At 41.7% G+C, this 13836-nt stretch overlaps 1 protein-coding gene across 2 annotated transcripts; it reads left to right on the forward strand.

Moving 5' to 3' along the window:
• The first annotated feature begins 785 nt into the window (after positions 1 to 785).
• mapk8b (mitogen-activated protein kinase 8b) lies at positions 786 to 13580 on the forward strand. 2 transcript variants are annotated; one of them, XM_078789020.1, is made up of 12 exons: positions 786 to 1065; positions 2845 to 3025; positions 3297 to 3426; positions 4129 to 4187; positions 5737 to 5875; positions 7406 to 7571; positions 7984 to 8055; positions 9317 to 9499; positions 10711 to 10835; positions 10943 to 11006; positions 12312 to 12389; positions 12984 to 13580. In XM_078789020.1, the coding sequence occupies exons 2-12, from the start codon at positions 2904 to 2906 to the stop codon at positions 13091 to 13093; spliced, it is 1248 nt and encodes a 415-aa protein (XP_078645146.1). In that variant the 5' UTR covers positions 786 to 1065; positions 2845 to 2903; the 3' UTR covers positions 13094 to 13580. The 2 variants fall into 2 exon arrangements, with proteins under 2 accessions (XP_078645146.1, XP_078645147.1); XM_078789021.1 differs by lacking the exon at positions 7984 to 8055 and adding an exon at positions 8343 to 8414 and having other exon boundaries at positions 789 to 1065; positions 12979 to 13146.
• Positions 13581 to 13836: the final 256 nt, after the last annotated feature.

A 13836-nucleotide genomic window follows, 5' to 3' on the forward strand; every position in this document is an offset into this window, starting at 1 on the left:
ACAAAACAAATACAATTGTGCAACTACCTATTGGATCAGTTGGAGTTTGCATGGTCTCCTCATGTGCATATGGGTTTTCTGTAGTTATGAAGGCTTTCTCCAACTTTCCAAAAATATGCCTTAGGCTAATTGGAGACTGTAATTGTCCAAAAAAGTTGATAATTTAATTTAGATTTAGGAACACACAATTCTGTTATGATCCACTTATTTTGTGTGCACAAAGCTTTATTACAATGTATTTATTTATGAATATTTTTAAATATAATTTATAATATTTGTTCAATTAATTATTATTAAATAAACAATTTAATTGTTTACTTGTTTTTAATCCCCAAAAATGCTTTCTGATTAGGGAATACTTTGCTGAAAAAAAATATGCCACTTCACTGTGAAACATGGTCTATAGCAAATATTTTACACCAAGGACGCTAAAGAAATACATAAATTCATATGAAGAACAAGCTCAAGTGACATGTTTTCTATTGTTTTTATTTTGTTGTTCTGATTTTCAAGCAATATCCCTCGCACATTCTTTTTTTTGTTATTTACTTTTTCATATTTATGTTGATATTGTTCTGTACAATTGCACTTTTATGTTCCTGTAATTTTGCTTATACTGTTTTGTAATTGAAGTTTGTTATAATATATATATTTAATTAAAAAAAAGTATATGCTATAACACCATGTAGAGCGTAGGCAACATTGTCCTCTTGAATACAGCATCGTTTCAAAACGTTGCGAAACTGAAGTGCTTCCGGTTTCCGCTCGTCGCCGCGGCCGGGAACGAGCAGGATGTCTTGAACGTCCCCTTGGTCCTCATTGTGCAGCCTAGGAAGCGTAGCAAGGTTTCGCCGACGACGGTATGAAATGGCAGAAACTGCCCGTGTCACGGAAGCTCAACGATTAGGCTTCGCTAGAAACACACATGGATTTTGCGGGGACCCCCGCCTGTTAGATTAGGGGCCACGGGAGTGTGTCCGAAGAAGGAATTAAACGCTGTTTTTGTCTCAGGCTTGCAGCGGACGGCGTCTGCGGGTGGAAACTGTTGGAATTATCCGGAGAGGGGTAAGCTCGATGTATGGCTCCTTTTCACCTCTGTCAGATCGTCTTAGTGCTGTTATTGTCAACAGTTGGGGGGGATGGGTACTGCCAAATTTGGGTCACGTTTGGAACTGTAAATAGGTGTTCTACTGCGGGCACGGCAGGTCTGGCCTAACTGGTACATGGCAACCAGGCTGAGCAGCGACACTGAAACAGACTTGTGTTTTCATGGTTGAGTGGCATGCTTTACTTGCATGCGATATGAACGAACTAGTCATCTCTGAACTCTTGAATTGTAAAGCCTTTTCAGAAAACAGCAGAAATTACACATTGTTCACTTTAAAAAAATTATCTACTTGATATTTTCAACTTGTTAAGTTGTTGAAAGCGGATTCATGTGTAAATTGTCTCCAGTATGTAGTGGAAGTGGTCGAGTTTTTCAGTCCTGCAAATTTAAATGGGAATATCCGCCTTTGACAGTTGCATAACAGCTTGGTTCTTTTGTTGTAGCAATTTAATGCTGCTTGGTGGAAGCTTATCAGATCAGGATAGTTTGTAATCCTTGATATAAACGAGCATTGTCCTTCCTCACCTTAAGGGTGCGTTCACACTTGTCATTGGTGATCCGGTTAAAACGTTTGGTGAAATGTAGGGGGGGACCACCTGAAAGATGGATCTTGGTCCACCTGAAAGATGGATCTTGGTCCACCTGAAAGATGGATCTTGGTCCACCTGAAAGATGGATCTTGGTCCACCTGAAAGATGGATCTTGGTCCACCTGAAAGATGGATCTTGGTCCACCTGAAAGATGGATCTTGGTCCACCTGAAAGATGGATCTTGGTCCACCTGAAAGATGGATCTTGGTCCACCTGTTGGAGGACTCTAGTTCTGAGTGAACACAGCATCCAAGGACCAAAACACCGGATATGCAAATTCAACCTCTAAATGCAAGCATAACCAGGCGATGCATAACAACAAGATGACTGAAAGAAATATATTAAAAAAATAACTACCAGTTACATGCACAATGTCAATCGAAGAAATAAATGCTTGATTATTGATAGAATTAAACCAATTGGTGTATATTGGTACATATATAAAAGTATACAATGGTAGCAGACATGTAAAAGGAATGTTTGAAGAGTTGGTCCAAGCAGTAATCATAGAGAAACGATGATCCGGTCAATTCAAGGTCCGAGAAACATCCAGCTATCATAGCCAAGCCTAACTCTTCAGCACGATGTTCCAAATCTCTCTAATGACCCTTCCTCTCCAGACGCATACATTAGAGCCAGCCTCCACTCATCCCAGCTCATTGCACCATTTCGTTGACCTTTGCCCTTTACATGTACGCATGCACAACACTTTTAATGGTCTCTATATCCATATCTCATTCCGAGGCTATAACTAAACCTCTGTGCCAGTTTGAGATGCTAAATTGGTTTAATAAGTCAATTTACTATTGAAGGTGAAACTGCTAAATGGAGTAATAACCATCATTGACTTTACAAGTATTTAATGGGGAATAAAAACCTGAGCCAGTTTGTTGGATAGCACTTGGACGGTGATTCAGCAGACTCTTACTTTGGTGGTGCAAAGCACAATACCGTGTTGGGATAACTGCCAATGTAGGAGGATCAATAAGAAGCATAGAAATGTTGACATTTTAACATTGAAGATAAAGATAAATGGTTTGTCAATCAGCCTGTCTTGCATAAACATAGATTCACGTCAATTCTGTTTTCAACACTCATGTAAAAATTCAATCACACCCCGTTTTTTTTCATGTTCCCTCTCTGCAGGTGTTGCGCATAAACCCCCACTTGGATGCACCGTCCCCGAGTTTGTCCAAGGTTAAACCATGAACCGAAACAAGCGTGAGAAAGAGTACTACAGTATAGATGTGGGCGACTCAACTTTTATGGTTTTAAAGCGCTACCAGAACCTCAGACCCATTGGATCAGGAGCACAGGGAATTGTCTGGTGAGTCAGTTCTGTTCTTGACATTTTATATGATTATTTGGGAGGAAACAAGTTGGGAAAGCCAACCATCATCTGGCTGCATTTCTAAAAAAAACAGAACTACTCTTGTGTTGATACACAAATGATACAGAAAATCCAATAAAAACATGAAGAAATATGATTTGTAAACGTCGAGCCCACAAAAACTCTGGATATGACTTTCCCAGGAGTTTGGCTGCACCTTGTGTTCGAACCTTGTGTTTGAATCTTTGGATTTGTGCTTCCACCTCAGTTCAGCGTACGACCACAACTTGGAGAGGAACGTCGCCATCAAGAAGCTGAGCCGACCCTTTCAGAATCAAACTCATGCAAAACGAGCCTACAGGGAGCTAGTGCTCATGAAATGTGTCAACCACAAGAATGTACGTTTTGTTTCCATTTTATTTTCCGTTTGTTATTTTGTGGGATGTGTATATGTTCAGTGGAACCCCAGCTAACACGTGGTTGGCATGTTGAGGAACCTTTACCTCACAATCCTATTGTAAAAGAGCCTACCTTTACTTTACTATGACATCTTTCTTGAATACTGTTTCATTGTTGCTCACCTTCATAATCAAAGTTCTGACTTTTTTTTAGCTGTCCTAAACTTAAAAAAGCGCAAATTCCTCTAACACTCAGAAATCCGTAATGCACTTGAATGCTCCATCAGCTTATGGTGCGAAGCTTGAAAGGGCTCAGGGCTCATCGCTCAGTGTGTGTTCTTAGAACAAATAAAACAGACACATAATAACCCTGGCTGGAATCTGTCTATAGTGTCCCAACCCTAAGAACCCTAGTTCATTTATTCTTTGGCAATTATTTTTGACAAAACTGGCCTGTGGTTCCACTGTATATGTACATACGTATATGTATATGCTGTATATGTATGTACTCAAGGAATATCGTACCGTATGGACAATGCCATCATAGTTTTTGGTGGCAGACGTCCACAAAAGAGTATTGTACACGCTGCTGCTCACCGTGTTTGGAATGAAATAACTGAAATTCTCAGGCTTGTGCAGACTTTTCAGATGTCGTAACACTTTATCCACAGCAGAGTGCTAACCTGCTTTTTATTTTGGCAGATAATCGGCCTATTAAATGTATTCACGCCACAGAAGACACTGGAGGAGTTCCAAGATGTGTGAGTAGTCCATCCCAGGGAAAAGCTCAGGCCGCTTGGTGTGTTTGTCAATTAATGCAGGATGTACCGCACAGGGGTCTTGGATTATCTTCTTTGACATTTAGATGCTCAAACAGTGCAGCTGTATCTCTGGTTAGTGTGTAAGACTCGTGTAGTTCAGGATTTACTTGTAATTCCAACGTCGGAGTACGCTGATGTTTTTAAATGAAGTCATTAATACGACTAATGTGCCATAGGTTTAGTTTCACAGAAAGACAAATGTGCCTAAAAATCAGTATTGACATTTAAACTACCAAGAAGTGGAAGGGAGTGAAGAGGAGTCATGATTTAGTATCAACCCGTTGAAGTAGAACAGTGTGTGTTTCTTTGTGTGTGTGTGCTTCTGCCTGATTGGAGCTCAAAAGGAAACTGGACAACTCATAGCTGGAGGGTTGCAGAATAAACCCAAAGATCCAGGATGGAAGAGAACCCTTCATTTGGGTTTGTGTGTGTGTGTGTGTGTGGCAATTTTTTTATTGCATTGTGTATGTTTTTCCATCATGCATGTTTGCATATTTTCACAGTCTTGACTGTCGAATGAGCAAATTATTTCAGTGTGTTACTCTTCTGGACATACATAACGAGACTTGAAGCGAGAGACGTTGTTGTCTGTTAATTAGAAATCTAAAAGTTCCTGACTACATTTCAGAGGCGGTGATGTAACTGCTGTCAGATAATATTATATCATCAGTTATGGAAAGATAGATACTTTATTCGTCTCCTAGAGAAATTCTAGCTGTCTGGGATGCAAGTGTGACAGTGTATACCAAACGTAAACACCTCTTCACTCTTTTTTTTTTTTTTTTTAATAATGTGATAGCCTTATTCCAAAATTGAATACATTCGACAATGTGAAAAATATTTTTAAAAATTTTGGCAAATGTATTAAAAAATTTAAACTCATCATTTATATGCATTTAGAATTGTTTTATGCATATAAACTATAACTGTAGAACTATAAGAACTAGTGGCGTAACAGTGTTAGCACTCCAGAGCCTGATGATGACATCATGGATGGGTGACGGATCTGACTTCTGGTTCCCGTTTTTATGTAGTAGGACGAAAAAAATACATTAAGAACTATGTTGCACTCATGCAGTATACTGTATTAATAAAACGACAAGATGCATATTGCATATTGTATGCTAACCGGAAAATGTAAACAAACTGAGGGAACATTTTGGCGACAATTTTGGCCATTTTGACGCTAGCCGCGATTCCACTTTATAATACATTGACAGATTTGATCGTTTGTGTGTTCTGCCATGCATAAATATACCCAAAATGGGATTTATTTATGCATTTTTGCTGTTTTTGATGTTAATGATGAGGATGACTCCTGCTTTTTTGACAAAAAAAGGAAAATCCCTCTATTTTGATTGGATACATTATGCTTGGTATTACTAACGACTAAGTGGAAAGACTGCATAAATATATTCAGGTTTAAATTGAATTGGGACTGAGTTTTGCGTCTATTGCTTCCATTTACCCATCTGTGTGTCTTTGGCAGATATCTCGTGATGGAGTTGATGGATGCCAACCTCTGCCAGGTGATTCAGATGGAACTGGACCACGAGAGGTTGTCCTACTTGCTTTACCAGATGCTGTGTGGAATCAAGCACCTGCATGCTGCTGGAATCATACATAGGGTCAGTTCACTCACACACATATTGGATTTATTGGCATTTAGGTAAGAAAAAAAATGCCCAAAGAAAAGGAGTTGACATCTACAAGTTGCTGTCACACACTCGTGTGCACCTTAGAGCAAACATACACAAATTCAAAAATCATCCCCTTGTGAGACACTTGCGCACACTTACACATAGCGGCTTGTCAATCACCCGCATTGAATCAGGAGCAGAAAGCCTCTTGTTCTGCCAAGCAGAACTAATTGAGCCACAGGCAGAGAAAACCAGCAGCACTCACACTGGCACGTCTTGGCACGCAAAGCTTTCAGTAGGTGAACAGATGCAATGTGACTCATGGCCTCCCATTTGACTTTTGTGGCGGGGTGGATTGTCTCTATAGGTCACATCTATAGGTCACATCTAAGGATGTAATGATTTGATTAAATTCATTCATTTTCTACCGCTTATCCTCACGAGGGTCGCGGGGGTGCTGGAGCCTATCCCAGCTGTATTCGGGCAAGAGGCGGGATCCACCCTGGAGTGGTGGCCAGCCAATCACAGGGCACATATAGACAAACAACCATTCACACTCACATTCATACCTATGGACAATTTGGAGTCGCTAATTAATTAACCTAGCATGTTTTTGGAATGTGGGAGGAAACCGGAGTACCCGGAGAAAACCCACGCATGCACGGGGAGAACATGCAAACTCCACACAGAGATGGCCGAGGGTGGAATTGAACCCTGGTCTCCTAGCTGTGAGGTCTGCGTGCTAACCACTCGACCGCCGTGCAGCCCGGATGTAATTATTTGATTAAATTCATTAATTCATTTTCTACAGCTTTTTCCTCACGAGGGTCGCGGGGGGTGCTGGAGCCTATCCCAGCTGTCTTCGGGCGAGAGGCGGGGTACACCCTGGACTGGTCGCCAGCCAATCACAGGGCACATTTAGACAAACAACCATTCACACTCACATTCATACCTATGGACAATTTGGAGTCACCAATTAACCTAGCATGTTTTTGGAATGTGGGAGGAAACCGGAGTACCCGGAGAAAACCCACGCATGCACGGGGAGAACATGCAAACTCCACACAGAGATGGCCGAGGGTGGGAATTGAACCCTGGTCTTTTGATTAAATTATTGCAAAAAAAAAAAAAAAATCACAATTCTTGTACTGTATATTCATATTTCTTATGAAAGATTTTGGGGTGTATATTTCTAGCAATGTTTTGTGTGCCCATAGCAATACTTGTCATGTTTCAATGTTGCAAAACATATCATATTTTCATCCATTCCATTCAGTTCAAGGCATAAATCTGTTGCTCTAGTACACTGCTGATGGGGATGTCATACTACAACCTCATCCAACCCAAGTCTTCACGATCTCCTGACTGTGCGGCCTAAATGCTAACCACTCATCCACCGTGCGGCCTGCAACATATATTGTTAATATTCATTCAAACTGTAGAAGAAGCTACTGTGTTATTCTTCGTGTGTACAGTTTCCTGGATCCAAACGTTTCTCCCTAAATGTTTATGTTACAGGACCTGAAGCCAAGTAACATAGTCGTCAAATCTGACTGCACACTGAAGATCCTGGACTTTGGCCTGGCCAGGACAGCTGCCACTGGCCTCCTCATGACGCCCTACGTGGTCACACGCTACTACCGTGCCCCTGAAGTTATCCTGGGCATGGGCTACCAGGCTAACGGTGAGTGCTTTTTGTTGCAACTGTTGGTCAGTGAGGACCTCCTGAATATCTGTCTGGTCTGCTGCACGGCTCGGCCCTTTGCCTTGGTCCTTGTTCTTCCAAAAGGTCAAGCTCAGGGGGGGTGTCGGCATGATGAACATCTTTAGTCTGTGGGGCAACTTCCTGTTTGCTTCTGAATGTGTTTGATGTTTTATGAAGCCTGTCCGGCTTGGCTAAAACTCTCTGGGTGTAATTACAGCCATCCTTCTCATAACACGCTGTTAAGAACAATACTCACTCTAAATATCAATATAAGGTTAAGGTTCTTCTTTTATTAACCCTGACTGGCATCATCTGGCATTTTATTCCCCTCCTGCTGACATTTGTATTGCTTATTCTCTTTCCCCCCCTTTTTAATGCTGCACACATGTAGTGGATATTTGGGCTGTGGGATGCATTATGGCAGAAATGGTCCGCCACAAAATCCTTTTTCCAGGAAGGGATTGTATCCTTAATGTTCTTGGCTGAATTTACTTGTGAAACAAAAAGTGTTTTGTTTTTTTTTTTGCCTGGTGCCTTGATTTTTAAGCGCCCGGCAACATTTGTAGCGTTGACCCCTGATGGATACCATTTTTTATTTTCTTCCAGTTGCATGTATTTCATTTTTTGGTCTCACCGCACATCACATAATGTTCCACGTTCTCATTGTTTTGTTTATTTTTGTTGTCTTTTTGGGTTCTTTTTCATTTCTGTCCTGCATGCTAATTTGGTGGTTGTCATTTCATTTTTCAGTTGATGTCTGGTCTGTTGGCTGCATCATGGCTGAAATGGTCCGAGGTAGTGTGTTGTTTCCAGGCACTGATCGTATCCTTAATTTGAACATCCATCCCAGTCCACCCCGCTCTCATCTTTTAGTCCAACTGTATGTTCAAATATGTGAACAAGGAGTTGCACACAATGAGAGGTCCTTTATTCCATTAGGAAACATGTTAGTGATGCGCTTAGAAAGAGATATTTATCCCTTTTTCTGGAGTTTTTTCTGCATCACATTTTTGGTAGCATTTTGGTGATGAGTAAAACATTGATTGCAGTAAAGTACAAGCAAAAGTTTGAGTGTTTTGGCCCAGGCTTTCGCTAGATGCTCAAAGCATCATGATGTAATTAACTAGTAATTAACGAACAGGACCTCTCAGGTGGATACTGTGTATCCACAATGTTTTTCATGTTTTTGTCTTTCCATTTTCAACATGTGGATAGCTTGAGTGAGCATCACCTGCCTCACTTATGCAGGCTTCCAAATGTTCTAAATGTTTTTCCTTTAAAATGTGCACCCCAGTAAATTCAAGTACACCTCTACTCATACAATTGAGAACATTACTTCCCATTAAGTAATTTTATTTTTAAAATTAAAATTGTTAAAAAAAATTTCAAGTAAATAAAATATCTTTTTTTTAAAATTCCCATAAAGTAACATTACTTCCCATTTGTAATTTTATATAACTTTGTTCTTATTTTCAGCACTCCCCTGTCCCGTCAAAGTGCTTTTGGTCTTTGTTCAGGCTGCATTTGTAAATAAGAATTTGTTCTTAAATTGCCTGGGTAAATAAAGGTATAAAAAAATAATAAATAAAATAAAAGGTTATAAAGGTGAGCGAGCTAAAACAATAGATTATTATATGTAAAAAAAAAAAAACCCCAAAAGCTGCTTTCCTCACTTTTATCAGCTCCTTCTGTCCCAGTCCTTTTCTTAATATTGTGTCCTGAAGATATTGATCAGTGGAATAAGGTGATAGAGCAGTTGGGGACGCCGTCTCAGGAGTTCCTGATGAAACTCAACCAATCGGTGAGGACGTACGTGGAGAATCGACCTCGCTACGCCGGCTACAGCTTTGAGAAGCTCTTCCCAGATGTTCTGTTTCCCGCTGATTCCGAACACAACAAACTTAAAGGTATGTAATATTCAGTAAATCACACGCTGGCGTGTACAAAAAAGTAAGAGTACGTAATAATCACTTCTTAAAAGCCAATTTGATGTGGTGAACTTTGACCCGGGGCACTATAGCAAAGAAGCTTCTGAACCCACCAAAGCAAGAAAGTTTTTTTTTTTTCCTCTACCTCGCAAACTCCCGCCTAGAAGTAAAGCAAATGTGACAAGCTGTTGCTTCGGAATAAGCTTTTATTGTGGAAGCTGACACTTCTGTGCCAAGTTGTTTACTGAGAAGCCATTTAACCTCCAGCGTGTCTTCATGTGGAAGAGAGAATATGACAGGAACGTTCACAGTAAGCACCATTGAGTGTTTGCAGTGTCCTGATTCATGGCTGGGGGGGGGGGTTGATTTGACAGATGTGCTTCTTGTCAGGACCGTTTATACTTGTCTCCCATTGGTCATTACTTCCGTAAGGCATCGTGTTAAAAGTAAGCGTGTGAACGGTAAAGCCTAAAAATAATAGAAATAAATAAAAATTAATTCAATAAAAGTGGGTCACGACTTCATGACCAAAAATGTGGCTCCCAGATTGAGACCATCTGAGAACTCCTGGTGGACAACAACAACAACAAAGTGGCAACATTAAGTTAACGTCACTATTGTATTGTATTGTATTTTCTGGACTATAAGTCGATCTGGAGTATGTCACACAAGGCCAAAAATGCATAATTAGGTAGAAAAAAACATACATAAGTCACACTGGAGTATAAGTCGCACAAGGCCAAAAATGCATAATTAAGTAGAAAAAAAATACATAAGTTGCACTGGAGTATAAGTGGCATTTTTTGCGGGTAATTTATTTTCCAAACTACTTGACCAAAACAGACATTACGTCCTCTCGGAAGGTAAGTTCTAACAATAAAAGAATAGAGAACAGGCTGAATAGGTGTAAGATATGCTAACAGATATGCTACACAAAAAATATAAACATGAACAGAAAAGGTGTCCGGTTTATGTAACATAAATAGTTTTTTCATTTATAAGTCGCTCTGGAGTATAAGTTGCAGGAACAGCCAACCTATGAAAAAAAAGTGTGACTTATAGTCCGGAAAATACGGTATTTTTAAAAAAAAATGTAATGTGATTAAAAAAAATAAATACAATTTTTACAAAATTGATATGAGGTGAAGAACATGCATCAGCAATATCATTTCTCGTTTTCTTCCTTTCAGCAAGTCAAGCCAGAGATCTGCTGTCAAAGATGCTGGTCATAGATGCGTCCAAGAGGATCTCTGTGGACGAGGCTCTTCAACATCCTTACATCAACGTCTGGTATGACCCCACGGAAGTGGAGGCGGTAAGGACGGAATGACTTTCAAAACATGAATTTCGCCGAAAAGAATTTTGACAACACGCGGCAATCGAGGTAATGAGTGACGCCGGTGAAATATTGTCTCGTCGCAGCCGCCACCCGCCATCACAGACAAGCAGCTGGACGAGCGGGAGCACACGGTGGATGAGTGGAAAGGTAGGAGACGTCCCTCGTCTGTCAGCGTCCTCTGTGATCTTTGATTTGCTGTCTTGGAGGCTTAGCTGTTGGCACTGTGTTGCTTATATAAGAGCGTTTTCACGGCGTTATCCCCCAACTGTTGCCTGTGGGGGATTATGCTAAAATGTAGCAAGAAAAAAAGCCCCGTGTTCCACACAAAAACATATTTAGAATGTTACTTTGAGTATCACGTATAAAGTGGATGGTTAGGGTTCATACACAATAACAGATGGTTTTTGGATTAGATTTTTTGTGGCATCATAGTTCATAGTTTAGTTCACCAAATTAGTTGAGTCTAAATACTGCAGTTTGATGGTAGCAGTAATATGTCTAGTGTATCAAAACACAGTACTCTACCCTCATAGTGTTTAATGCTCAAAGACTATTTAATTCTTAGTTGATTGTACAATACAATATATATATTGGGGTTGCTGGAGCCTATCCTGGCTGCCTTTGGGGTTGCTGGAGCCTATCCCGGCTGCTTTTGGGGCTGCTGGAGCCTATCCCGGCTGCTTTTGGGGTTGCTGGAGCCTATCCCGGCTGCCTTTGGGGGTTGCTGGAGCCTATCCCGGCTGCCTTTGGGGGTTGCTGGAGCCTATCCCGGCTGCCTTTGGGGTTGCTGGAGCCTATCCCGGCTGCTTTTGGGGTTGCTGGAGCCTATCCCGGCTGCTTTTGGGGTTGCTGGCGCCTATCCCGGCTGCTTTTGGGGTTGCTGGAGCCTATCCCGGCTGCTTTTGGGGTTGCTGGAGCCTATCCCGGCTGCTTTTGGGGTTGCTGGAGCCTATCCCGGCTGCTTTTGGGGTTGCTGGAGCCTATCCCGGCTGCCTTTGGGGGTTGCTGGAGCCTATCCTGGCTGCCTTTGGGGGTTGCTGGAGCCTATCCCAGCTGCCTTTGGGGGTTGCTGGAGCCTATCCCAGCTGCCTTTGGGGGTTGCTGGAGCCTATCTCAGCTGCCTTTGGGGGTTGCTGGAGCCTATCCCAGCTGTCTCCGGGCGAGAGGCTGGGTACACCCTAGACTGGTGGCCAGCCAATCACAGGGCACATATAGACAAACAACCATTCACACTCACATTCATACCTATGGATAATTTAGAGTGGCTAATTAACATAGCATGTTTTTGGAATGTGGGAGGAAACCGGAGTACCCGGAGAAAACCCACGCATGCACGGGGAAAACATGCAAACTCCACACAGAGATGGCCGAGGGTGGAATTGAACCCTGTGACCGCCGTGCCGCCCCTTTTACAGTCCAAACCTTTTTAATTCTGTGTTGTTTATTTCCCAGAGTTGATATACAAAGAAGTCTTGGACTGGGAAGAAAGGACAAAGAATGGCGTCATTAAAGGACAGCCGGCATCCATAGGTTAGTTCATGTTCTTGTGTTTGCTTTGCTGTGGTACAGTAGAGCCAACAGGCGCTGCTTTTGTATCGCTACTACAGAAGTACACAAGTATTAGTACTCTGTAAGCGTGTATTAAGCATTTCAAATGCTTACTACAAATTAAGCTACGCTTAGGTGAGGGTAATGCGTGTCGGTGTTGCCAGGTATCGTGAGCGAAACAAGTGAGCAGCTCTCTCAAAACAAGCCCAAAATGACTTTACCAAAAATAAGTGGACCTAGCAACACTGATGTGCGTGTGTCTGTTATGTCATATATGTCTTATTTACTCATATTTTGTTTACTTTATTGAGTAATGGGGTATAAAGTTGACTATAGGGGTGTTATTTCATATCTAGAGGGCTCTAATAATGGTAAAAATGGTGTTTAGAAAGTTATAAACGGGTTGAAAAAATATTGTCTTTATAAAAAGGAATCCTTTGCGGAAATTCGTAATCTGCTGTGGAACCAAGTAACTGCGATAAACAAGGGATTTGAGTGGAAAAGTTTTTTTTTAATGTCAAAATCTAAAGAGGTTTCTGCAGGTTGTGACCCACGGTTGTGTATCTCATAGCACAGGTGCAACAGTGATCAGCGACCCCCTGCAGCAGCGCCGCCAGCACCCCTCTTCCGCACGCTCCCCCCCGGTGTCGCAGACCCCGCCCTCGCCGACACGGACGGCAGCCTAGAAACAGGCGGCGGTGGCGTGGGGGGCGGGGGGAGCTGGGCCGCTGCAGATGACCACCACCGCCCCCCCCCCCCCCTTCCCGGAATCCCACCTTTCACTCTGTAAAAGACTTTTGAACACAATCATTTTGTGGCGTCTCCAAGGTAAGAGCGTTTTCCAACCTAAGTATGCGTAAAGCTTTGATGAGCTGTCATGTCAATGTCATGTGACTTTCTACACATTTTACACTAGTCGGATCCTTTCATTGACATGTTTAGACGATATAAGGACCAGGTGGACCTAACATGTGCAAGTGTTGCATGTATCACTAGAAAGTGCTTGGTTTAAGGATGCTTTTGTGCAAGCTTGGAGAGGTTTGAGAGGAAAAAAACGCAAGTGATATTTGACTGTGTATGAGAACGTGAGGGGGGCGGGACATCCTGTTATTAGTAACTTAACACTGTGTGTTCACGGTGTCCTCTTAAAAAAAAAAAAACACAAAAAAAATAGGCCACAGCCTTTTAGTTTTGTTGCCTGCAGTTGAAAAGAAGCCGCATGTAAACTAAAACAGCAGCACAAAAAGATTAAAAAAAAAAAAATCATATGCAATAATGTCCTTTTGAGTTTTTGTATCCAAGAGAAAAAGTGCCTGTTGTACTGTAACAAGTCATTCATGTTGTTTTTAAATGGGTGGATTTAGACAACCGCGACTGTGGCACCGCCTCCTTTTCTACTTCAGTTTGACCCCTGAGGGACACCATCCGT

The sequence above is a fragment of the Doryrhamphus excisus genome, linkage group LG2 (genome assembly GCF_037039965.1).
Source record: "Doryrhamphus excisus strain RoL-2023G ecotype Guam linkage group LG2, RoL_Dexc_Guam_v1.1, whole genome shotgun sequence".
Taxonomy (NCBI): Eukaryota; Metazoa; Chordata; class Actinopteri; order Syngnathiformes; family Syngnathidae; genus Doryrhamphus; species Doryrhamphus excisus.

What these genes read in the sequence shown, in the direction of transcription:
- mapk8b (XM_078789020.1), top strand. Translation starts at nt 2,904, where the DNA reads ATGAACCGAAACAAGCGTGAGAAAGAGTACTACAGTATAGATGTGGGC. An exon ending in CGAACACAACAAACTTAAAG is followed by an intron (nt 9,500 to 10,710) that starts GTATGTAATATT and finishes TCTTCCTTTCAG; the next exon opens with CAAGTCAAGCCAGAGATCTG. An exon ending in AGGACAGCCGGCATCCATAG is followed by an intron (nt 12,390 to 12,983) that starts GTTAGTTCATGT and finishes CTCATAGCACAG; the next exon opens with GTGCAACAGTGATCAGCGAC.